The sequence below is a fragment of the Budorcas taxicolor genome, chromosome 7 (assembly GCF_023091745.1).
Source record: "Budorcas taxicolor isolate Tak-1 chromosome 7, Takin1.1, whole genome shotgun sequence".
NCBI lineage: Eukaryota > Metazoa > Chordata > Mammalia > Artiodactyla > Bovidae > Budorcas > Budorcas taxicolor.
Window position 1 is genome coordinate 19,638,557 of NC_068916.1, and position 24,804 is coordinate 19,663,360.

A 24,804-nucleotide genomic window follows, 5' to 3' on the forward strand; every position below is an offset into this window, starting at 1 on the left:
GCAGCACCCCTCCTGGTATTTCGGGAAAGACCTCGCTCACCCCATCTCCCTGCCCCTTGTCAGCCCTGCAGGGCCATGGGCACCATCAGAACCAAGTTCACATCCACGACTAACAGTGACCTTGCGCTTTAAAACCCTCTGTCCCCGGACTGGCCCTTGACCACTGCTTAGAAAACCAAGCCAATAAAAGTGACTTTTTTTTCATTATAAAAACCCTTTATAGTCATTTCATGTGGGTTGGAAACCACAGAAATTAGGCAAAAAAAAAAACCCAGGGGGACAAATACAAACGAACAGCACAGCGTCTCCCCAACAGTTCTCTGCTCTCTGGGCACCAGGAAGGAGCCAGGCTGGCCACTGGGCAGCTGCTCAGGACGGCAGGGCCTGGCTGCAGGCTGCTCGGCTCAGCTCTCCTCCTCGTCCAGGGACTCCGAGTCCATCCGCAGCCGCTCTCGGTCCAGCCACTCCTTCCCAGGCCCATCCAGGTCGGGGCCCTCCCTCACGGCGCTGGGGGAGAACGGTAGGGGCAGGGTAAGCAGGCCACCTGTCTGTCCGCCCCCTCCTACAGAGCCCAACTCGCTCCCCTTGTAGCCCCGCCACACACAGGCAGGCACCGTTGTTCCCCACGGCGGGGGTCAGGAGGAAGCCAGCCCACCCCCCACGCCAAGCCCAGGCTCAGAGCAGCTCTGAGTTCAGAGCTCCCTCCATGGGGCTGGGGGATCAGCGTGCGGCACAGAAGTCCCTTTGGCCCAGACCCCACTGAGAGTGGCTCAGACACTGGGGTGCCTTCTCTGGAAATGGGCCCTGCAGCTGGGGTGACACTTACTCATTGTGTAGCAGGTCTTCGGAGGAGCCACCCCCCAGCCCCTCCTCCGAGTTCTGTACTTGCTCTGGCTCCTTGTCCTCGGCGCTCTCCCCTTTCTGGGACGCGGCCTCGCCGTTCACGGGAGCTGAGAGGTCTGTGGGAGAGAGGCTCATGGGTCACTGCAGGGGGCTACCATCGGGGACTCTGCAACCCTGTCTGAAGAGCGTGAGCCACACGCAAACCTCAAGGGCCCTCAACCTGTTTGTCTCTGCTTTCACCGCTCCACCCCCGAGTCACCAGACACACGGGGACAGCAGGCTGCGTGTGGTCCTTCTCTAGCCGGCCCCGACCATGCAGCCTAAAGATGGGAGGGGCTGGTCAACTAACAGCCAGCAACACCAGGAAAAACCCTGCCACGGCCAGATCCAGAAGACACAGGAAAAACACGGCCTCAGTGTTCCTGGGCAGCCTCGGCTCTGCCGACTCCCTGCCGATGCCCACCTGCTAGGCTGCTCCAAGCATCTCACCAGGCACACCTAACCCCTCCGCTCCCGGAAGGCACGCCCTCCTGGCCCAGCAGCCTCGGCCCTTGCTCCTCTCTGCTCACCCGTGGCCCTCCCTCCTCCCAGACCTCCATGACCGCCTGCTCCAGCAACACTCGCACACCGGGCAGCACACACATGGCCTCTCAGACTACCTGACTCTGAGGGCAGTGCCTGTGAGCGGCACAGGGGTGTGTGGCCCAAGTGCCGGCCACCTTGTGGACACAGCCAACCTGCACGGCCAGTGCCAATGGATCATGCCCCCAGGCAGTCTGGGGGGAGCACCGGCCTATGCTCAGAGCCCTCCCAGCCACCCTGGTCCCTCCGTTGAGCTCCTCACCTGTGCTCGCCTCATCCTCCGCCCTCTCTGTGGGGGCCTCCTCTCCGGCCAGCACTTCCTCGGCCTTCTCCGCCTCAGCCCTCTCCTTCTCTGACCCGGTTTTGGTCGCCTTCTGGATGGCCTCGATCTTTGGTCCCAGGACCCGAGACTTGAGCCGGGTGTAGACCTCCGCCGCTTTCTCCATCACTTCCTTGTTAGCCTTGTAGCGGCGGATCTGGCTCACCAAGAGGCCCGGCTCAGGAGGTGCAGCTGCCTCACCCCGGTCCCGACACCTTCCCTCATCACCAACCACCCCTGGCGGTGCCTCCCATGAGCACGGCTTCCTCCTCGCTGACCACAGGCAGCCCAGCTCCCAGAGCAGGCCCATGCTCCCAGCCCCTTCGATCCCTTGGCCCTGCCATACCTTTTTCAACGTGGCCACAACATCCGTGTTCTTCTGAAGGATCTGTGAGGTCACCTGCAGGGTTCCTAGTTCCTCCAAAGCATTCAGACACCTCTTCACATCCTACAAGTGGGGAGAGAAGTCAGCAGCATCAGCATCTAGTTGAGGGGGCTCTTGGGGTCCAAGAGGGTGGGGAGGGAGACCCTGGGGCTCCCCCCTTTGGGGGAGGGCCAAGTTACAGGAAGCCCGGAGCCCGGGACAGGAGAAGGACCAGGACTCACGTGGCACCACCTGGTGGAGGTGCAGAAAACTACGCCCAAGAGGCCAGGCTGGCCCTCATGGAGGGGCACCCACCCTGGGTAGCCTGGTTTTGCCTCAGGGTTCTGAGACCTCTCAGGAAGCTCCAGCAGTCAGAGGATGGGGGACCTAGCCATGACCTCTGTACCCCAAGGAAGGGCTCACCGGATTGTCAACCTTCAGGGCGAACTTGATCTCACTGTGCAGCTTCTGTAGCTTCTCCTCCACGGAGGGCTCTGCAGGTAGGAGAGCAGGCAGCGCCGGGCCTGAGCGGAGTCCCCGCTGACAGGAGCCACTTGCTCTTCCAGGACCACCCCTCGTCCCTCCCAAAGACCCCAGGGTGCAGACAGCGCTGTGCAGCCCCTCACCTTTCTTCTTCTCAACCTTCCGGTCTGGCGGGAACCCTTCTGACCGCTTCCGGGTCCGCTCCACCTTCACGGGCCTGTGGAGAATCAGCCAAAGTCAGCCAAGCCCTTAGCGGGCCCCTGATCCATGTCGAGTGGGACCAGGGCCCACTCGATCCAGTTGAGGGCAGTGCCCGAGGGGACCAGAGAGATCAGTCCTTCCTCCAGGAAGCAGATAACAATTTTTTTTTTTAAACACGTGACTAACGGTCAGTGGCTAGTTACATAAACCCCAGTGCACGAGTTACTAGAGGCTCTGATCTGACGCTAGGAAGTGGTGGCAGACATGTTACTACAGCTCCAATTCCACGTCCTGCTCGGCAGTCTGGGCTGGGTCATCCTCTGCTGGCTGATCTTGGCGTCGTGGGGTAGGAGCAGCCTCTCTGGCCCCCACCCATCAGGTGCCAGGAGCCCCCAGTGTGACAACCACAGGTGCCCCAGATACAGCTTGGTGCCCCGGGAATAGGGTCGCCCAGGGGAAGGCTCCTGCACACCCTGATGGGGTCCTGAGAACCAGATACTTCAACTGCTGCAGTCTCCAAAACTGACTTTGGACCCCAGGGCCCCCCCTGAGTTGTGGGGACCAGGGGGGCCGTGGGGGGGCAGCATGGGATCAGACCTGGCTCGTGGCTTTTCCTCAGAACGCCCCCTCTTCTCCTTCTGGCTGGGTCTCCTCGCAGGCTCTGTGCCCTGTGGCTGCAGCTTCTTAGCTGATTTCTTCACCTGCAGCAACCAGGGAACAACGAAAGGGGCTGGAGCAGCGGTCAAAGATACAGCTCAACACACCCTGCCACCACCTCCACCTGGATGGGAGCTGCGAGACCAGGTGGGATGGACCTCATGTCCAGCCCATCCCCATGCAGAAGCTTCTCAGCCCTGAAAGGACTACCCAGCAGTGGGGGGCCCCATTGCATTCCTCTGGCTGAGCAGGACACTTCCTATGCCAGGGCACTTGGCCCCCCTACTTTGTGACAAAAAGAGTGCTGGGGAGAGAACAGGGCATTGTTCCCCTCCACCGTCCCTAGAGTGGGCTCCTAGGCTCACACCAAAAAGCAGTAGGCCCGGGAGCTCTAATTCCTGGGCTCAGGCTGGCCTGTGAGAGCCATGAGGCCAGGAGCTGACAGTCACAAGAGGCCTCACTGCTCCCTCACTCACCCAGAAGCCATCCCCCAACTCGGCAGCCAGAGGGCACCCATGAGCACCCACCCCATCTCTGCTCAGTCTTCCAGGGCTCCCACATAAACAACCAAGTCCTCCAGAAGGCTACCAGGCCCTGCATGAGCTGCCCCATCCCCTGGCTGCCCTCCCTGCTCCCTCTCGCTGGCTCACTCTGCTCCAGACACACGGGTCTCCTCACTGTCCCTCCAGCACACCAGGTGCAGTCCTGCCCAGGGCCTTTGCATGTGCTGTGCCTCTCTGCCTGAAAGCCCCTCCCCCAAGTATCTTCCCAAATCTCTCACTTCACTCCTTAATGTCAGCTGCCCACCTGCAGCCCATGAGGTCCATCCTATTTGAGATAGAAGCCCTGTCATCCCAGTTGTCACCCTGCCCGCCCCCAAGGCACTGACCCCTCCGGTGTCAGCTCATCAGCAGGGGGTTCCTACATTTCCGGGCCGCCTTTGCTGCCCCATCTCTGGTCCCGGCACTCAGCCGGTGCTACACAGACGTACCTCTCTGTCCAGCTCGGCCTCAGGCTCCGAATCGGAGGAAGACTGCGGGCCCCGACCCCGGCCCTTGCGGCCACGCTTCTTGACCGGCTCGTCGTCGTCCTTGAGCTCGTCACCGCTGCTGCCCGCGCTGCCCCCAGGCGCCGCCTCCCCGCGCTCACGCTCACGCCGCCGCTCCTTCTCCTCCTTCTCCTGCTCTCTCAGCCGCCGCAGCTCCTCCTCCTGTTCCCGGCGCCGACGCGCCTCCAGCTCGCGCCGCCGCTCCTCGTCCCGGCGCTTCCACTCGCTGATGCGGTCCACCTCATCGCTGTCGCTGAGGGCGCGCGCGGGCTGGTTAGCACGCCATCATGGGGCCTCGAGCCACACCCGCCCGCCGCCTGTGCCCCTCCCAAGTCCCTGCACCCACCTGTCGCTGCTGGAGCTGGTGGGCGGCCGCTCAGGCTTAGGTTTCCGCCCGCGGGGCTTGGGCGGAGGTTTCTCGGCTGCAGAAGAAAAGAGGCGTAAGCTCGCCCGCATCTGGTGGGGGGGGGGGGGGGGGCGTCATCTCTTGGAGGGCCTCCCCCAGCCCCACCCAGCCCCACGCCCCATGCAGCAGCCCCAGCCAACCTACCTGGTTTCCGGCCCCGCGGAGGCTTCTTGACTGACACTTCCGAGTCCGAGGAGGAAGAGGAGGAGGAAGCGGAGGACGACGACGGTGACCTCACTGGGGGCACCGGCTCGGCCTTGGCCGCGTCCGATTCTGCTTTGGAATCCGAGTCTGATGCAGACGGCACCTTCTGGAGGAGGCCGGGCAGGGTGAGGGGGGGGGGGCGGGCACCCCTCCCCCAAATGGAGACCTTTCCTTCTGGCCCGGAACCAGGAAGCCCAGGCAGCAGCGATTCACCCGGTCAGGGTGTCGGCACCCGCCTGGACCACCCCCTCCTCTGCAGGAGACACACTGATTGAGACGTACTGACACACACAGGTACGTGCAGCCCACACTCACACAGACACACACACTTGTACAGACACACAACACACTTGTACACATACAGACAGGACACATGCTTTCACATACCTATGCAAATTATATTATACATGTAAAACACACTCCAACATACATGTACATACTATATCATGTCCACACTCGTACACACACACTGGTACGTGTGCACACCCAGACACCATGCTTGTATATACATGCTTATACACACACAGGCCCTTGCACATGTGAGAACACAAACTGCTACATACACACTCATGCACACACCATACCCATATACACATATTCAGGCACACACACACACACAGACTCTCTCTCTCCCTCCTCTCTCTCTCACAGGGCCCCTAATAGTACCCTGGCCCCTTCGACCCTAGCATCTCTTTCCCAAACGGGCTTCTAAGTCCCTCTCCAGGGAGCAGGGTAGCCTCCTCCAGGGAGGTGCTCTGTGCACACTGTGCTTGGAAACCACAGAGCAAAGCCAGGAGTGAAGGTGAGGCAAATGTAAGTGGGCTCTGGGGTCACTCTGGGGCTATGGCCTCCCTTCCTCCAAAAACAGACCACCCCTAACAGAGGGCCATGGCTGACCATGGAGAGATGCGCAAGGAATTTTCCCAGGCCACCATGTGGGAAGGAAACAAAACTAAACCTCTGTACCTTTTTCTTCCGTCCTGGAAGGGGGCCCCGTCGCGGGGCCCGGACAACAGCTTTCTTCTCAGGGGTGAAGTCCTGGGTGGAGAGGAGGGAGCCGGACATGGGGCCCACAGGCAGCAGGCCCACATGCGGCCCCGCCCGAGCATCCCTCCCCTGTGCTCTTGCTCTGGCCAGCTGCTCACCTGGTCACTGGTCTTCTCTGACTCAGAGGAGCTTTCTGAGTTCTCCTCCTCAGATGGAGACATGCTGGCTTGATCCAGGTCGCTGGAGGCCTTTCGAGTTCGTTTTGAGACCGACATCTAAAAGGGGAGCAGCCCAAATGGATCAGCAACTGAGAAAGGCCTTGTGCTTGATGGAGCACCCATAGCCTAGGGAAGCTTTCAGAGGAGGAGGAACCCCTTTGAGAATCTGATAAAAACCAGATATACTGCACCTAGACATGATGCTCAGTGAGAGAAGCCAGTCACAGAGGACAAATACGACCCAAATACACTCATGAGAAATTCCTAAAGGACTCAAAACACATAGAGACCTGGCAAAACGACACAGACCATCCCCCTTCCCTGCCCCTGCCAACCATGGGGAAAGAACACCAAAAATGAGCTGGGGTGCTGGGTGAACAATGAAAGAGGTTGTCTAAGTATCTCCCTAGTATGGGGGAAAAGGAACTGTAATAATGACATTCATTTAATGCAAAGATGAAAGCAAAAAGTAAAACCTGGATACATATTAACCTACAAATTCTGGTTTCTCTCTAAGGGGCAGGATGGGAGGAGGACATTTGACTTATTTCTGTTAACTCCTCCAACAACTGTAAACAGAAACAACTGAGACTTTTAAAGAAACAATGCCAAGTGGAGAAGCCAAAGGTCCAATACTCTTTAACAATATGTTGGTCAGAATTCATCCATATCAGAGATTACTTCTCAACCACTGAAAATTGAACCTTCAAGTAATAGGAAATGCTTGTCTATTAGGTGGAAAACCAGCAAGACACATACTGTGTGCATGATTGCCAGTCTGTGCTTTACACACACACACACACACACACACACACACTTGATCACACTCAAGAGCACACAGAAACAGCAGAATGCTTCCAGTCCTTTGGCACAAAAGCCCCCTCAGAGAATTTGGGCGTTTTTCACTCACTGCTTTATGCTTTTCGTACCTTTTAAATCTACAATGATGATGGCTTATTGTTATAATTGGAACCAAATATTATTTTAAAAAATCATTAAAAAGGGCCTTCCCTGGCGGTCCAGTGGTTAAGACTCTGCACTTCCACTGCAGGGGGCGTGGGTTCAATCCCTGGTTGGGGGACTAAGATCCCGCATGCTGTGTGGCAAGGGCAATAAATAAAAGAATGCCTCCCTTCATCAAAAGAATTTGCTGTTAGATCCTAACCCTTTCACTCTGCACCCGAATATTCAGAAGCAGTCACAAGGCAGAGGAAGGGGTTGGGAGGAAGCAGGAAAGAGAATACATCCAAAAGAATTTAAAACTCACGTCCACGCAAACTCTTGTACATGAATGAATGTTCACAGCTGTGTTATCTGTGATGGTCCCCCAGTGGAAACATCCCAAATGGCCAGAAACAGATGATGGATAAACAAATGTGGTCCCTCCACACCTGGGAGCATCTCTCAGCCATGCAAAGGAGAGAAGCCCTGACATTCGTCATCACGTGCATGGACTCAGAACACGGTACTCAGGGAGAGCAGCAGACACAGGACACACAGGACTCCACTGCTGGAAACGTCCAGAACGGGCAGATCCACAGACAGACAGAGTGGGGTTGTGGTTACTAGGGGCTGTGTGTAGGGACATGGGGGACTGCCAAAGAGGATGGGGTTTCTTTTGGGGGTGATGAGAAGTTCTGGAACTGACAGAGGTGACGCTGGCACAACTTTGTGAATGTACTAAAAACCACAAGGAAAGGCTGAGGAGGGAGAAGAAGCGGCCAGATGGGGCCTCTGAGGAAGAGGAAGGGCCCCAGTCCCCACAGGCAGGCATGCCCGCCCTGTCCCTACCTTCAAAGCCACAGCCTTCCGCTTGAGGCCGCTGTTGTCGCTGCTCTTGTCAGAGTCAGAGTCACTCTCCATCCTGTCACTGGTGGCTGCAGTGGTCACGGCTGTGACGGCCACGACTCCCCGGTCCTCATCATCCTCACTGCCACCTGCCCGGTCCGCTTCAGCGGCCTCGCTGTCAGAGGAGCTCACCGGCTGGGGGGTGGGGGACAGAGACAGCAGGTCACCACAGAGCTTGTCGCATGGACCACATCCACTGGCCGGGTCTCGAGCGTCAGGATCCGGTCTGCTTGCTCTCCAAACGGGGGAACTGAGGCCCAGGGAGCTCCAAGGGCTGAGACAGAGGGCGAGATGGACCCGTGAGTGCTGGGCACTGCGGGATCTGAGGGCAAACCCTGGGCCAGTGACGTAAGCCTCTGGGCCTCTGTTCCCACATCTGAGCTGTTGGGACAGGACTGCTTTGGTCTAAAAGGGCTGTGGTCGGGTGAGACAGAGTGGCGTACTCAGGCCAGTGCCCAGACTGGTAGGATGTCCATGGAGGTTTGACTTTTGTAAAAAGTATTCCAAGTACTGATGAGGAGGAGACCGACCTAGGACAGGACCTCTGAGGTGAACTTCAAGGCACTTCTGTTTTATGCAAAGCATCAGTTCAGGCAGTAACAGCCAAGGAGACAGCAAACACAGACAGCACTGCCCCATGCTCACTGAGTGCTGGGCTCGTCTGTGAGCAGAGGCCAGGTGCCAGGCACTATGCCGGGAGGATGGCACCACCCAGAGGAGAACATGGTGTGGGCCCTGCCCTCGGGGAGCTTACAATCTAGTGGGGGACCAGCCACGGCCATTTCAAGAGACCCTTTCAACACTGCTGGTGGGAATGTAACCTGGTGCAGCCCACTATTGGAATCAGTATGAAGGATCCTCAAAAAAACTAAAAACAGAGTTGCCATAGGATCTAGCAATCCCACTCCTGGACTTATATCAAGAGGAAATTATAATTCAAAAATATACATGTGCCCCAATGTTCACTGCAGCACTGTTTACAATAATAACCAAGATGTGAAAAACAACCTGTCCACTGATGGGTGAATGGATAACGATGTGGTGTGTGTGTGTATATATATATATATATATATATGTGTGTATATATATATATATATATATATACACAGATACACACAAAGGAGTACTGCTCAGCCATAACAAAGAATGAAATAATGCTATTTGCAGCAACACGGATAAGCCTAGAGATGACCATACTCAGTGAAGCAAGTCAGGAAGAAAAAGACAAGTACTGTATGATATTGCTTATATGTGAAAGCTATAAAATGGTGCGAAAGAACTTATTTATAAAAGAAATATAATCACAGATGTTAAAAATGAACTTATGATAATCATGGGGGAAGGGGAAGAGGAGGGATAAATTGGAAGATTGTGACTGACATGTACACACTGCTATATATAAGAGGCAACTAATGAAGACCTACTGCACAGCACAGGGGACTCTACACAACACGCTATAATGACTTAATGGGAAAAGAATCTGAAAGAGTAGGTACATGTATATGCATAACCAATTCACTTTTCTGTACTCCTGAAGCTAACACAACACTGTGAGTCAAATATACTCCAATAAAAACTTTTTTAAAATTATGAAGTATGACACAAATGAACATACCGATGAAACAGAAACAGACTCATAGACATAGAGAACAGGCTTGTGTTTGTCCAGGGGTGGGGGATGAGAGAGGATTGGGAGGCTGGGATTAGCAAATGCAAACTACTATATATGGCTTCCCTGGTGGCTCAGACGGTACAGCGTCTGCCTGCAATGCAGGAGACCAGGGTTCGATTCCTGGGTTGGGAAGATCCCCTGGAGAAGGAAATGCCATTCCACTCCACTCTTGCCTGGAAAATCCCATGGATGGAGGAGCCTGATAGACTAGAGCCCAGGGGGTTGCAAATAGTCGGACACGACTGAGCGACTTCACTTTCACTGGACTTCCCTGGAGATCCAGTGGTTAGGATTCCATGCTTCCCCTGCAGGGGTCATGGGTTCAATCCCTGGTCCGGGATCTAAGATCCCACATGCCTCAAATAACAAACAAAACAGCATACCAACAATAAGGTCCTACTGTATAGCAGAGGCATGAATGAAGCTCTCCTTAGGAACCAAAGAGGTGGGTGTGCCTGGGGTGCAGGGAAGAGAAGAAAGTGGCAGGAGAGGGCACTTCCCTGGTGGTCCAGTGGCTAACACTCCGAGCTCCCAAGGCAGGGGGCCCAGGCTCAATCCCTGGTCAGGGAACTAGACCCCATATCCAACAACTAAAGATCCCACATGCCAAAATACAGATTGAAGATCCCATGTGTGGCAACTAAGACCCAATGCAGCCAAATAAATATTAAAAAAAAAAACATTGGGGGAAAAAACTAAAAAAGGCCACATTTCCTTGCTGTGATTACAGTGAGGGGTCACGCTAGTCGAGAAAAAAGCAAGGAATGAAAGAGTATGAGGGTGTGTGTGTGTGGCGGGGCCTCCAGGGTGACGGGAAACACCATAGAAGCTAGGAATTGGGAGCCAGAAGCAGTGAGGGTGAGCAGCCGGGTGGACAGAGGAGGGTGGAGGGCCCAGGTCAGGGCTGGACAGAGGCTGGTCAGTCTCCGGGCCTGCCTGCCTTGCCAGGACCCCACCTGCCTTGCACTGGCCAGAAAAGCATTTCAGCCTAGAAGATGTGAGGCCTGGGTTTGAGTCCCAGCACAGCACGAACCGGATAGTGGGACGGGTCCCTTCATCTCCTCTTCTGCCAGGTCACAAAGAGGTATCAACTGGGATCCTAGGTCAGTGGTTCTCAGCCAGGGGTGATTGTGTCCCCCAGGGGGTATCTAGCAATGTCTAAAGACATTTGGATTATCAAGATGGTGGGGGAGGGGGGTCCTGGCATCAAGTGGGTGGGACCAGAGATGCTGCTCCATAGCCCACAGTGCCCAGGACGCCCCACAGAGTGACCACCTGCAAAAGTGTAACAGCCCTTGGTCCAGGTCTCACATTCTAGCTAGGTCCCTCTGGGCAATCCAGTGAATGCTCTGGGCTTCAGTGTGCTCAGCTGTAAAGTGGGGAAGAGGCTGCAAACCTCCCACCTTCACAGCCCATCTCAGCTGGGACACGGAACCACTCTGAGACACTGTTTCCTACTTCCTGGCTTGGCGGGGGGACGTGGGAACAGGTCCGGCCGCACGCTCCTGGTGGGAGCACACCAAGTGAAGGCTGTCGAAAAAAATGAAGCTGTTCTCCGCACGACAAACGGGACCAGTTGTGCGGAATAAGGCCAAGTGCATTTTCAAAAAGGCAGCTATGCAGAGTGCTATGTGAACACACAATTTTGGAAGGAAACACAAGGAACTGGAGGCTGGGGCTACCTTACGAAGAAAGGGAGACAGAGTGGCTGCTCTTTTGTACTTTTCAGTCTTGTACAGGAGTCTGTACTCCCACCTGAAATGTAAAAATAAACTAAAAACGTATAGGATGAAAAGACAGACTGCTGGGGCACCCTCAAAAAGCAGCACTTTCAGACGACTGCTGTGGATGGGCCTCGGGAGAAGTGACAATGAGGGAGAAAAGCCTCGAGGTGCCCAGGCCTCAGCCCTAAACCACCACACCTAAACCTCCCAGGGTGGGGCCCTGGGATCCTCGTTTTGAAACCAGTGTTCGCTTTGGAAGCACTGACAGGTCCGAGAACCAGACAGCAGTAATACGTTACAGCAACTTCTCAACTTGGGGAGTCTGTGCGGAGATGACTGAGTATCAGGGCCACACTCTTTTCAAGTTTCATTTCCTCGAGGGCAGGCATCTATCTATTCTGTACTTTACAGGCTGAGGGTGTGTAATAAATACTAAATGGTGCGATGATTCACCAGGAGGCGAGAAGCTTAAGACAAGACTAACTAGAACTTGGGTTGGGGCCAGAAAAGGATCTCGTCAACTACCTTAAAGGATGTCCAATCCCTTTACCCAAGTTGGGAACATGCAAAGCCGGGAGAAAGGCTGGCACCAACACAAGGGCCACATCCATCTCCCAGACTCTTCACAGGAGGTGCAAGTAAGAGCACACACATGCAGGAAGGGTGGGCCTGCCAAACCTTCAGCAGGAGAGATCCGCTGAATGGACTCCTGAGTTCTGGACAGTGAGCTCCCAGAAGACAGGAGGTGCGTCGGTTTCACCTGGGATTCCTGATCCCCAGCCTGGTCCGCGGCCCTCACGCCCCAGGGGTCTGTCTATACAGGAGGGTGGGCCAGGTTGGTGGGTGGACAGAGCCACAGGAGAGGCACATGAAGACCATCTCGAGACCCTGTGTTCTCAAGCAGGACCAGATGCTGCAGAGCTACACAGACCTTCATTCACAGAAACCAGACAGATCCTCTGACTCCCGTTTCCCTGCCCACAGACCACGCTGGATGTCCATTTCTTCCCTAACAGCTGAGCTCTGAGCCCTGCAGTCAATTTGCTTAAGTCTCTCGGCCAACCTAGAGCCCACAACTCCTGAGGACAGGCCACCCCGCCACCCCCTCTGCATCACTCCCCCAAACACCCTGAGCGAGGCACCCATCCCCCACTTCGCCCTCAGCTTCCCATGACTTTTTTTTTTTAAAACAAATTTAACTTCAGCTTCTCTAAATTCCCTTTTTCCCCTGAATGTTCAGATGGTAATCTGGCACTCAGATGTTGTCTCTGTGACTCTTAGGGTTTCTTTCCCACCTCAGCAAGAGTTCTCATTACACCCTTTTCCCGTGTCTGGAAACCTGGCAGTAAGGGGGGAAGGAAACGGTGTTATTCAAAGAAAAATATTTTTTTCCTTAGAAAACAAAAGGTTTCTTAGGAGCTCTCACAACACTGCTATACATTCAGGTTAATTCTAGAGCTGTGGGTCTGGGGGAAGCAGGGTGGGACCCTGCACGCCTCTACCTGACTCAGGGGACAGTTGGCAATTCATGCAGATATGTTTGCCTGGCACAACTGGGTAAAGGAGAAGCTAACGGCATCAAGGGGATGAGGGGCTGTGGATGCCTCCCCCTCCCCAATGGTACCCAGGACAGCCCCCTACAGAAAGCGACTGGGCCCCTAAATGTCAGCGGTGCCCAGTGGGAGGAGCCCTGGCCCAGAGGCTGCTCCTTTTTGATGGGATAAGCTAAGACGACCTCGGTCCCTGGTGCATGAGTGCCCGCTGCCCTCTCCTGCACGGACTCACCAGAGGCATGCTAAGATCACCTCTCCTCCGTGGTGCACGAGTGCCCACCGCCTCCCCCGCCCCGACTCACAAGAGGCGCGCTAAGACCACCTCTGGTTCCGGGTGCACCCGCGTGCCCGCCACCTCCCCAGGCAAGGACTCACTAGAGGCGCGCTGTAGCTGGCGTGGGGGTTGTTCTGGATCTCCCACAGGCCCTCATTGAAGCCTTTCCTCTTGTTGGGCTTCCCGTACTTGTCTTTACACTTGTCGTAGGGGAACAGGTCCTTGGGTCCCAGGAAGGCTCTGGAGAAAGGAAACGCAGGGCCAGGCCCTGTGAGCCAGGCCACCTTGGAGGCACCAGGTAGCAAGAAGCCACCCCCCAGTGGGGGACACTTACGTTTCATGTGTACCAAAGAAGAAGATGGGGTACTTGTTGGGCGGGGGCTTCACAGCACCGTCGGCAATGTCATCGATCTGTAGGAAGAGGCCAGTGAGGGGCCAGCTAGGGGGTGGGGAGCAGCTTCACCCAGTGACCCAGGAAACCCGTAAGAAATCGGCTGTTACTTGGAGAGAAGCATGCTGGGGGGAGGGGCCCTTTCAGGGAGGAAGACGCATCACCTTCTAATTAGGCCTCTGCCTTCTTCTGAGCAGTGCTCCCCCCCCCAGAAACACTGCATACCTGTGTCGTCGTCCACCCCCACCACCCTCCCCCGCTCTCTCTTTCCCCAAGGTAGGTGTTTCACCTGGGCAAAGCCAAAACCTCTAAGCAGCCAGGGGGTGGGTCCAAGACCAGCTTCTGTGAACTCCCAGGGCCCTCGCACGGGACGCCCTCCCCCAAAGAGGCGATCGGTGATCCGGCTCCCAGAGGCTGCAGCTGGCAGCTCCAAGGAGGCAGAGGGTAGGGGGTGGGCTGCAGGAGACAGGCCCCGAGCATCCAGGAAGTCCCACCCTCTCCCTGCAGGCCCATGGGCTCCAGCAGTTGTCAGTCATCTCCCCACAGAAGGCTAGCAGCCCCTTCCCTTCCAATCAGGTGCTTGGAAGCTCTCTGGGCTTCGAGAGCCAGCTGAGGCAGTTGGGAGTTGGGGGGGTTGGGGGGGTTGGGGGGGTTGGGGGGGGTGGGGGGCGGGGGGCGGAGGAGAGGAAGAAACTGGTACTTTGGGAGGAAAGGAAGTGTCGGTAAAGTTTCATCACTCTGGTGCCCCCAAGAAAGTAAGCCCGAGCAAATCAGCTTAGAATGGGTTCTCTGGTCCCCATTAATTCCTTCCTGTCCTCTTCACAGCCTGGGGGCAGTTGGAACCTTCCCTGTCCTCTACCCCAAACATCCTTCCTCAGTTCTCTGGGCTACTCTTCAAAGTCCTTGGGGCCCAGATGTCCATTGCAAGCATCACCAAACTGCATCACCCTGAAGACCAGCTGGCCAGGCCTTCCAGGCCTGCTTCTGCTCTGACCTAACCCAGGACCTGCCTCTGAGCCTGAAGCCTAGACATCTTGGCAGCAGCATCACCAGCTGTGGACCACTCTTAGCACTGCCTGGTTAGTGGTCCTTGAGCCCACTCTTGGCATCTTATGGTGGCCTCTCTGCAACCAAACACCCAGCCCTGGGCAATGCCTTTCTGCTTACTTCCACCCAGAGGCAGGCAGGGCAGGCATCCCAGAGTACCTCCCAGGCCACTTTTGTTCCTGACGAACCTTCACCTTCATCCTTCACCTGCTTCCCCCTCCAAACTCCTTCAGTCCTACAGTGCATATTCCACTAACCCTGGTCCTGGGGTGACTTTGACTCGGGGATGACGATAACCTCAGGGCCCCTCCTCCACACCAGCCTGCCCCACAAACAGTGCCTGAAACTTCACTCTGGAAATCTGGGACTCCTGCTCAAGACTCCGTCATACCTGGACCCTTCTCATCATCTCTGGATCCCAGCTTCCTCCAAAGGGGATCCCCAGAGTCCTCTTGACCCAACCCCCTCCTCTAGCACTCTGTTTCCAGCCTGAGTACCAGTGGCTGCTCTCTGATTCAGGCCTCTCTCCATCCCAACCCCTCCTCCCCACCCTCTACCCCCAACTCCATGCCCCAACCAGACTCCTCCACCAGGGTCTGGCAGGGGTGTCCTCCCAGGACACAAGTGCCAAGGGTCCCCCAAACAAGTCTTACTCCAATCTCTGGTCTCTGATGCCTAATATTTTCAAATCAAGTCCCCCACAGCTCCAGCGACCTTGTAAACACAGCCCCCAGCCCTATTTCCAAGCAACAGCCCTCCTGAGCACGTCTCAACCTTGACCTTCAACTCTTCTCCCTTACTGGAACCCTTATCCCTAGACCCCTTCACATGTTTCTCCAGGACCCCCCTCAGAACTTGGCTTCCTCTTGTCCCCTCAAAGATATCCTTCTCTCTGGGGGGCACCTCCTTCCCTTAGTTTGGGCTCTCTCCTCAAATCCCAAATTCCTCAACTCCGTTCCCAACCTTCAAACTTGAACCCTGGTCCATCAAGCCCCAGGTCCCTCAACAACCATGTCCCTAGGCTCTGGGACCCCAGGCTCAGGACACCCCACATCCCCGGAGCTAGGGTTCCTCAAGCCCAAGTTCCCCCCACAGCCCAAGCGGGCGAATTCTTCAAGTCTAGAAGGCTCACACCTCCGAGCTCAGATTCGCCCACAACCACTGCGCGAGGGTCCTACAGGCTGGGGACCCCCACACTTCGAGGCAAGCGGATCCCCCAGGCCCAGGTCCCCCCAAATTCCGGGCGCGCGGGTTCCTCAGGCCCAGAGCCCCCCAGACCTCCAGTGTCCAAGTCTTTCAGGCCGTGGCCCCTACTGCCCCACCCCCCACCCCCGACTCTCCGTCGCCTGGCCCATATCCCTCGCGGCCTCACCCGGGCCGGCCAGTGCGGGTAGCCCTTCATCTTGGCGAACACCAAGTCCCCGGGCTTGAAGGCGTGCGGCATACTGGCGGCGGGAGGCCCAGGCCGCGGAAAGCGGCAGCAGCGGCAGCGGTAGCGGCTTCGGCTGAGGCGGCGGCAGCGAGAGGCAAAGCCGGGGGCGGGAGCAGGGCGTCGAGGGGGCGGGGGCGGTGGCCGGGGTAGCGAGTCGAAGCGTGTTTATTGGCCAGCACCCCGCAGGAAGTCCCGCCTTCCAGCCGTCACGGGCGGGCGACGACGTCGCTCAGAACCACGTGCGGGGATAGAGGCACAAGGAGACCAATGAGAAGAGGGGTTGGAGCAGAGCAAGTTAACGGGATTGGATAACGGGTAGCTCCAAGGGGGCGTGACCAAGAAGCCTAATGGGTGGGGAAGGAGGTTATGGGAGGTGAAAGAGGAAAAGTGGGTGGAGGGAAACACAGGCGCTCAGAGTGAAGAGGCGGGCAGCTAGGGCAGAGAGGCGGGCCATAGACCGCCATGGGAGGCGGGGCCTTAAGTAGGAAGCATGCCATTGGATAGTAAAAGAAAGAAGGCCCAATCACTGTAGGGGGCGCGTCATTGTTAGCCTCCGCGCCTCTGAGGAGGGGCAGAATATGGACTTAAAGGCCATTGGGTACCACAAGAAAAGCGGCTCAAGGTAAAGAGCGCGCATTGGCTATCACAGGAGGAACGGCTTAAGCGGTTGTCTGCCATTGGATGTTGTAAGAGACAAGGTTCAACTCAAAACAGGGATGCGCCGTTGCCTGCTGGGGGGCGGGGCTTACGTGTAGGGGCGGGCCATGTGGAGATTTGAGGATAACCAGCCAAAAACTGCAGAAAACATTTCTTCACTCGCGACAACTTTGTTGAGCACCGTGTTGCAGCCACAATACACCCAAAATACATGTCAATTCAGTCGAGAAAATTGTATTGAGCACTGCCTGGACGAGTTACCTAATCTCAGTTGTCTCCGTCTCCCCACCTGTAAAATGGGATTCATAATGGTACCCATCTTATGGAGGAGTAAAGTTTAAACGGACATCACCACCCCTGTACTCTGCCAGACAGTAGCAAATACTGGAAGCGCTGAGATGCTGTCCCCCTCGCTCTTGAAGTATTCGAGTTTTAGCATGTAAAAGAAATATCAATTTCTTTATAATTAGGACCCAGGGAAGGGACTAGGGGTAAGATAGGGCTCTTAAGAAAGAGCTAAATAGGACTTCCCTGGTAGTACAGTGGGTAAGAATCCGCCTAACAATGCAGGAGACACTGGTTAGATCCCTGGTCCCCAAGGAAGAATAGCGCCCCCCGCCCCTCCACTGGAGAAAACCCTAGCGCAGCAACCAAGACGCAGTGCAACCAAAAATAAATTAATTTTTAAAAAGAAGAGATGAATAATCAAGGTCCTAATGTGTAGCACAGGGAACTATATTCAATAACCTGTCATAAACCATAATGGAAAAGATACGTGTAACTGAATCATTTTGCTGTACAGCAGGAATTAACATTGTAAAACAACTATATTCCAATTGAAAAAAAAAAGAGCTGAGTAATGACGGAGAATTCGTCTCTCCTGGGGGAACAGAAGGATTTGCTGCAGGAGATAGCAGTTTAACCAGAGAGAGAAAAGATGACTAGACACAGGTCTGTATAGTAAGGCGGGCGCTGGAAGGGACATTTGAGGTAGAAGGGACCGCAAAAGGGTCCATTGAGTACCGGTCTTGTGCCTTGTGAATATCAGTGACACGCTTGGGTTTCAACTTCTTGGGGAAAAAAAAAGGGAGGGATTTGAGCACAGAGTACGGAGATAATATGTTAATCTCAAGAAACATCCTTGTGCACACGAAATATATCTCAAAAGGGCATGGTTGTTGTTTTTTTTTTTTTACAAAATTTAATATAAAAAGTTAAAATGAACAAAGTTTAATATGAACCAGCAATTCCAACTTTACGTATCTACCCAAAAGAAATGAAAACAAACATCCATGCCAAAATTTACACAGCTATAGTCATAACAGCATTATTCACAAAAACAAAAAAGGGGAAATAATGCACATGTCTGTCAACAGGTAAACAGATAAACCAAATAAGCCATGTTTTGATGAATTTTATTGCCGACCCTCCAGCAAGAAAATGAAACCTGGGACTGATATACACTACAACAGGGATTAACCTCAAAAATATACTCAGTGGAAAAAAAGCAGACAGCAGGTAACATACTCTATGATTCCTATGTCATATGAGAACATCCAAAAAAGGCAAAATTTTCAAGACAGAAAGTAGATCAGTATTTGCCTCAAGCTGAGGCTGGGAATACAGAGTGACTGTAAAGGAGCATGAGGTTTCTCTCTAGGGTGACGGAAATCTTTCAAGACTAGATTCTGGTAGTGGTCCTTGTTGTTTAGTTATTGTCATGTCTGACTCTTTTTCGAACCCATGGACTGAAGGCTGCCAGTCTCATTTGTCCATGGGATTTTCCAGGCAAGAATACTGGAATAGGTTGCCATTTCCTTCTCCAATGGTCCAAGAGCTCTGTAAATATAAAATGTACAATAAAATTCATCCAACTATACACTTTAAAAAGGGTGAATTCTAGGGAATTCCCTGGTGGCCCAGTGGTTAGTACTCAGCACTTCCACTGCAAGGGGATGAGTTCAGTATCTGGTTGGGGAACTGAGGTCCTGCATGTAGCACAGTACAGCCAGAAAAACAAAGAAAGAAAAAGATGAATTTTAGGGTGTGTAAATGATATATTAATACAGACATTTTAAAAGAAAAAGTTCTTTAGGCTGCTATATGAAGAAAGGCTGTAGGTAAAATTGACAGATAAAATTCAGGAAGCCTGGGGCTTCCTTCCCTAGTGGTCCAGTGGATAAGAATCCACCTGCCAATGCAGAGGACCTGGGTTCCATCACTAGTCTAAGAAGATCCCAGATGCTAAGGAGCAACAAAGCTCATGCACCACAACTACTGAGCCACCGCTGTAAAAGCCCGTGCTTGGCAACAAGAGAAGCCATCACAGTGAGAAAGCCACACGCCGCAATGAAGACTCAGCACAGCCAAAAATAAGTAAATAAATCTTTTTTCAAAAAAATTCAGGAACCCCATGAACAGTATGAAAAGGCAAAATGATAGGATACTGAAAGAGGAACTCCCCAGGTCATTAGGTGCCCAATATGCTACTGGAGATCAGTGGAGAAATAACTCCAGAAAGAATGAAGGGATAGAGCCAAAGCAAAAACAATACCCAGTTGTGGATGTGACTGGTGATAAAAGCAAGATCTGATGCTGTAAAGAGCAATATTGCATAGGAACCTGGAATGTCAGGTCCATGAATCAAGGCAAATTGGAAGTGGTCAAACAAGAGATGGCAAGGGTGAACGTCAACATTCTCGGAATCAGCGAACTAAAATGGATTGGAATGGGTGAATTTAACTCAGATGACCATTCTATCTACTACTGCAGGCAGGAATCCCTCAGAAGAAATGGAGTAGCCATCATGGTCAACAAAAGACTCCTAAATGCAGTACTTGGATGCAATCTCAAAAACGACAGAATGATCTCTGTTCGTCTCCAAGGCAAACCATTCAATATCACAGTTATCCAAGTCTATGCCCCAACCAGAAACGCTGAAGAAACTGAAGTTGAACAGTTTTATGAAGACCTACAAGACCTTTTAGAACTAACACCCAAAAAAGATGTCCTTTTCATTACAGGGGACTGGAATGCAAAAGTAGGAAGCCAAGAAACACCTGGAGTAACAGGCAAATTTGGCCTTGGAATGCGGAATGAAGCAGGGCAAAGACTAATAGAGTTTTGCCAAGAAAATGCATTGGTCATAGCAAACACCCTCTTCCAACAACACAAGAGAAGACTCTACACATGGACATCACCAGATGGTCAACACCGAAATCAGATTGATTATATTCTTTGCAGCCAAAGATGGAGAAGCTCTATACAGTCAACAAAAACGAGACCAGGAGCTTACTGTGGCTCAGATCATGAACTCCTTATTACCAGATTCAGACTCAAATTGAAGAAAATAGGGAAAACCGCTAGACCATTCAGGTATGACCTAAATCAAATCCCTTATGATTATACAGTGGAAGTGAGAAATAGATTTAAGGGCCTAAATCTGATAGATAGAGTGCCTGATGAACTATGCAATGAGGTACGTGACATTGTACAGAAGACAGGGATCAAGACCATCCCCATGGAAAAGAAACGCAAAAAAGCAAAATGGCTGTCTGAGGAGGCCTTACAAATGGCTGTGAAAAGAAGAGGTGAAAAGCAAAGGAGAAAAGGAAAGATATAAGCATCTGAATGCAGAGTTCCAAAGAATAGCAAGAAGAGATAAGAAAGCCTTCTTTAGCGATCAATGCAAAGAAATAGAGGAAAAGAACAGAATGGGAAAGACTAGAGATCTCTTCAAGAAAATTAGAGATATTAAGGGAACATTTCATGCAAAGATGGGCTCGATAAAGGACAGAAATGGTATGGACCTAACAGAAGCAGAAGGTATTAAGAAGAGGTGGCAAGAATACACGGAAGAACTGTACAAAAAAGATCTTCACGACCCAGATAATCATGATGATGTGATCACTAATCTAGAGCCAGACATCTTGGAAAGTGAAGTCGAGTGGGCCTTAGAAAGCATCACTATGAACAAAGCTAGTGGAGGTGATGGAATTCCAGTTGAGCTGTTTCAAATCCTGAAAGATGATGCTGTGAAAGTGCTGCACTCAATATGCCAGCAAATTTGGAAAACTCAGCAGTGGCCACAGGACTGGAAAAGGTCAGTTTTCATTCCAATCCCAAAGAAAGGCAATGCCAAAGAATGCTCAAACTACCGCACAATTGCACTCATCTCACATGCTAGTAAAGTAATGCTCAAAATTCTCCAAGCCAGGCTTCAGCAATATGTGAACCGTGAACTCCCTGATGTTCAAGCTGGTTTTAGAAAAGGCAGAGGAACCAGAGATCAAATTGCCAACATCTGCTGGATCATGGAAAAAGCAAGAGAGTTCCAGAAAAACATCTATTTCTGGTTTATTGACTATGCCAAAGCCTTTGACTGTGTGGATCACAATAAACTGGAAAATTCTGAAAGAGATGGGAATACCAGACCACCTAACCTGCCTCTTGAGAAATCTGTATGCAGGTCAGGAAGCAACAGTTAGAACTGGACATGGAACAACAGACTGGTTCCAAATAGGAAAAGGAGTACATCAAGGCTGTACATTGTCATCCTGCTTATTTAACTTATATGCAGAGTACATCATGAGAAACTCTGGGCTCGATGAAGCACAAGCTGGAATCAAGACTGCCGGGAGAAATATCAATAACCTCAGATATGCAAATGACACCACCCTTATGGCAGAAAGTGAAGAGGAGCTAAAAAGCCTCTTGATGAAAGTGAAAGAGGAGAGTGAAAAAGTTGGCTTAAAGCTCAACATTCAGAAAACGAAGACCATGGCATCCGGTCCCATCACTTCATGGGAAATAGATGGGGAAACAGTAGAAACAGTGTCAGACTTTATTTTTTGCGCTCCAAAATCACTGTAGATGGTGACTGCAGCCATGAAATTAAAAGACACTCCTTGGAAGAAAAGTTATGACCAACCTAGATAGCATATTTAAAAGCAGAGATATTACTTTGCCGACTAAGATCCGTCTAGTCAAGGCTATGGTTTTTCCTGTGGTCATGTATGGATGTGGAGTTGGACTGTGAAGAAGGCTGAGCGCCGAAGAATTGATGCTTTTGAACTGTGGTGTTGGAGAAGACTCTTGAGAATCCCTTGGACTGCAAGGAGATCCAACCAGTCCATTCTGAAGGCGATCAACCCTGGGATTTCTTTGGAAGGAATGATGCTGAAGCTGAAGCTCCAGTACTTTGGCCACCTGATGCGAAGAGTTGACTCATTGGAAAAGATTCTGATGCTGGGAGGGATTAGGGGCAGGAGGAGAAGGGGACGACCAAGGATGAAATGGCTGGATGGCATCACGGACTCGATGGAGGTGAGTCTGAGTGAACTCCGGGAGTTGGTGATGAACAGGGAGGCCTGGCGTGCTGTGATTCATGGGGTCGCAAAGAGTCGGACACGACTGAGCGACTGAACCGAACTGAACTGAGTTAAATATGAATTGTAGATATACAACAAATACTTTTTTAGTATAAGTATGTTCCGTGCAAAATTCGTGACATTAGCTATACTAAAAAGGTATATACTGGGTTGGCCAAAAAGCTCATTTGAATTTTCTGTAAAATGTTACGAAAAACCCCAACAAACATTTTGGCCAACCCGCTGCTGGGAAAGATTGAGGGCAGAAAGAGAAAGGGGCAGCAGAGGATTAGATGGTTGGATGACATCACTGACTCGGTGGACATGAGTTGGAGGAAACTCTGGGAGATAGTGAAGGACAGGGAAGCCTGGCGTGCTGCAGTCCATAGGGTCTCAAAGAGAGGGACACAACTGAACAACTGAACAACAACAATGTTGTACATTTTACACCATGGATAAACCCTGAGAACACTGTGCTCCGTGAATAAATCTAATCAAAAAGGACAAACACTGTCTGATTCCACAGGAGGTCCCTAGAGGAGTCAGACCCACAGAGACAGGAAGTAGATGGTGAGGCCAGGGGCTGGGGAAGGAGGAAGGGGAATCAGTGTTTCATGAGGACAAGAGTTTCAGTTTGGGAAGACGAGAAAGTTCTGGAGGTGATGGTGGGGGTAGTTACACAACAATGTGAGTGTGCTTAATGTCACTGAGCTGTGTACTTAAAAATGGTTAAGACGGTGACTGTGTCATAAATATTTTATACAGATAATTAATAATAAATACATATATCATCCTTGGAAGAAAAGTTATGACCAACCTAGATAGCATATTCAAAAGCAGAGACATTACTTTACCAACTAAGGTCCATCTAGTCAAGGCTATGGTTTTTGCTGTGGTCATGTATGGATGTGAGAGTTGGACTGTGAAGAAAGCTGAGCGCCGAAGAATTGATGCTTTTGAACTGTGGTGTTGGAGAAGACTCTTGAGAGTCCCTTGGACTGCAAGGAGATCCAACCAGTCCATTCTGAAGGAGATCAGTCCTGGGATTTCTTTGGAAGGAATGATGCTGAAGCTGAAACTCCAGTACTTTGGCCACCTCATGCGAAGCGTTGACTCATTGGAAAAGACTTTGATGCTGGGAGGGATTGGGGGCAGGAGGAGAAGGGGACGACAGAGGATGAGATCGCTGGATGGCATCACGGACTCGATGGAGGTGAGTCTGAGTGAACTCCGGGAGTTGGTGATGGACAGGGAGGCCTGGCGTGCTGCGATTCATGGGGTCGCAAAGAGTTGGACACGACTGAGCGACTGAACTGAACTGAACTGACATATATCATCAAATAACAATATTTAACACATAGTTTATATCATCCAATAAAAATATTTGACATATATTTCTTTCTGAAATGGTTAAGACTACACCTTTTGTTTGTTTGTTTGGCCATGCCGGTGGGCAGGTGGGATCTTAGTTACTGGATCAGGGATCAAATGTGGGTCCCAGCAGTGAAAGTGACGAGTCCTAACCATTGCAGCACCAGGTATTCCCAGGAATTCCCTATAAATTTAAAGTATGTATGCATGTGTGTGCTAAGTCGTGTCCAACTCTTTAATCCCATGGACCACAGCCCACCAGCCTCCCCTGTTCATAGGATTTCCCAGGCAAAAACCAACTGGAGTTGGTTGCCATTTTCTCCTCCAGGTAATTATGCTTATAAAACAGTAAATTATTTGTATCTGAAACTCAGATCCTATAGGTCATTCCATATTTTTATTTGCTAAATCTGGGCATCCTCATATAGGGAAGAAGCTGCACAATAAATGAGGGACTTGGTACAGAGGGGTCTGGCCTAGGCCAGAGTACAGATGGGGATACTGAGGCCCAGAGAGGGGCATACATCCAGTCTGTCCAAGGACAAGAATGCCATTTCTCTGGGTCCCCACCGCCAAGGCCCTCCTGATTCAGTGCAAACTTCTCCCCCAGACCTTGAGCCAGTGCAGAAAAACCAGAGCTTCCTGCACAGACCTGACAGAGCTATGTTGCTGTTTAGTCGCTCAGTTTTGTCCAACTCGTTTGCAAGCCTGTGGACCGTAGCCCACCAGGCTCCTCTGTTCATGAGATTCTCCAGGCAAGAAACTGGAGTGGGTTACCATTCCCCTCTCCAGGGGATCTTCCTGACCCATGGACTGAACCTGGGTCTCCTGCATTAGCACGTGGATTCTTTACTGACAAGCCACCTGAGAACAGCTAAAAGCAAGTATCAGGCTCTGCTGGGGCAGAGTCCCCAAGAGGGTTGGGAAAGCCCCAAAGTGGCCCGCTGAGAAGGGAGAGGACCCACACCTTCCGCTGGATTGGCGGTCACTGAAGCCAGCAGCTGAACCGCTAGTCATCACTAGTGGGGAGGTGACGTTTCTTCCTGGTGCCTCAGAGAATAGTTCCTGGTACTTGGCCCCAGAAGGCAAGCTGGGGAAGGGGCTGCCCTGTCTGCTAGAACTGCATGAAACATCTCCTTCTAATTAGCAGGTGA

General features: G+C 52.3%; 1 protein-coding gene across 1 annotated transcript; it reads right to left on the bottom strand.

The window, feature by feature from the left end:
* Window positions 1-200: 200 nt before the first annotated feature.
* HDGFL2 (HDGF like 2) lies at window positions 201-16,347 on the bottom strand. Its single transcript, XM_052643075.1, has 16 exons — window positions 16,194-16,347; window positions 13,718-13,794; window positions 13,485-13,623; window positions 8,104-8,295; window positions 6,253-6,369; window positions 6,074-6,145; window positions 5,048-5,213; window positions 4,844-4,919; window positions 4,441-4,750; window positions 3,390-3,493; window positions 2,735-2,808; window positions 2,532-2,602; window positions 2,091-2,192; window positions 1,688-1,901; window positions 827-959; window positions 201-507 (listed from the first exon to the last, which is right to left on the bottom strand). Exons 1-16 carry the CDS (start codon window positions 16,263-16,265, stop codon window positions 405-407), a joined length of 2,022 nt encoding a protein of 673 aa, XP_052499035.1. The 5' UTR covers window positions 16,266-16,347; the 3' UTR covers window positions 201-404.
* Between the last annotated feature and the right edge of the window lie 8,457 nt (window positions 16,348-24,804).

Bases quoted from the DNA above. Each gene is read 5' to 3' on its own strand.
- HDGFL2 (XM_052643075.1), bottom strand. From the start codon at position 16,265: ATGCCGCACGCCTTCAAGCCCGGGGACTTGGTGTTCGCCAAGATGAAG. The intron at 5,214-6,073 runs GTACAGAGGTTT...GGCCTCCTCCAG, and splicing joins TTCCAGGACGGAAGAAAAAG to AAGGTGCCGTCTGCATCAGA. The intron at 3,494-4,440 runs GTACGTCTGTGT...TGGTTGCTGCAG, and splicing joins AGGCCGAGCTGGACAGAGAG to GTGAAGAAATCAGCTAAGAA.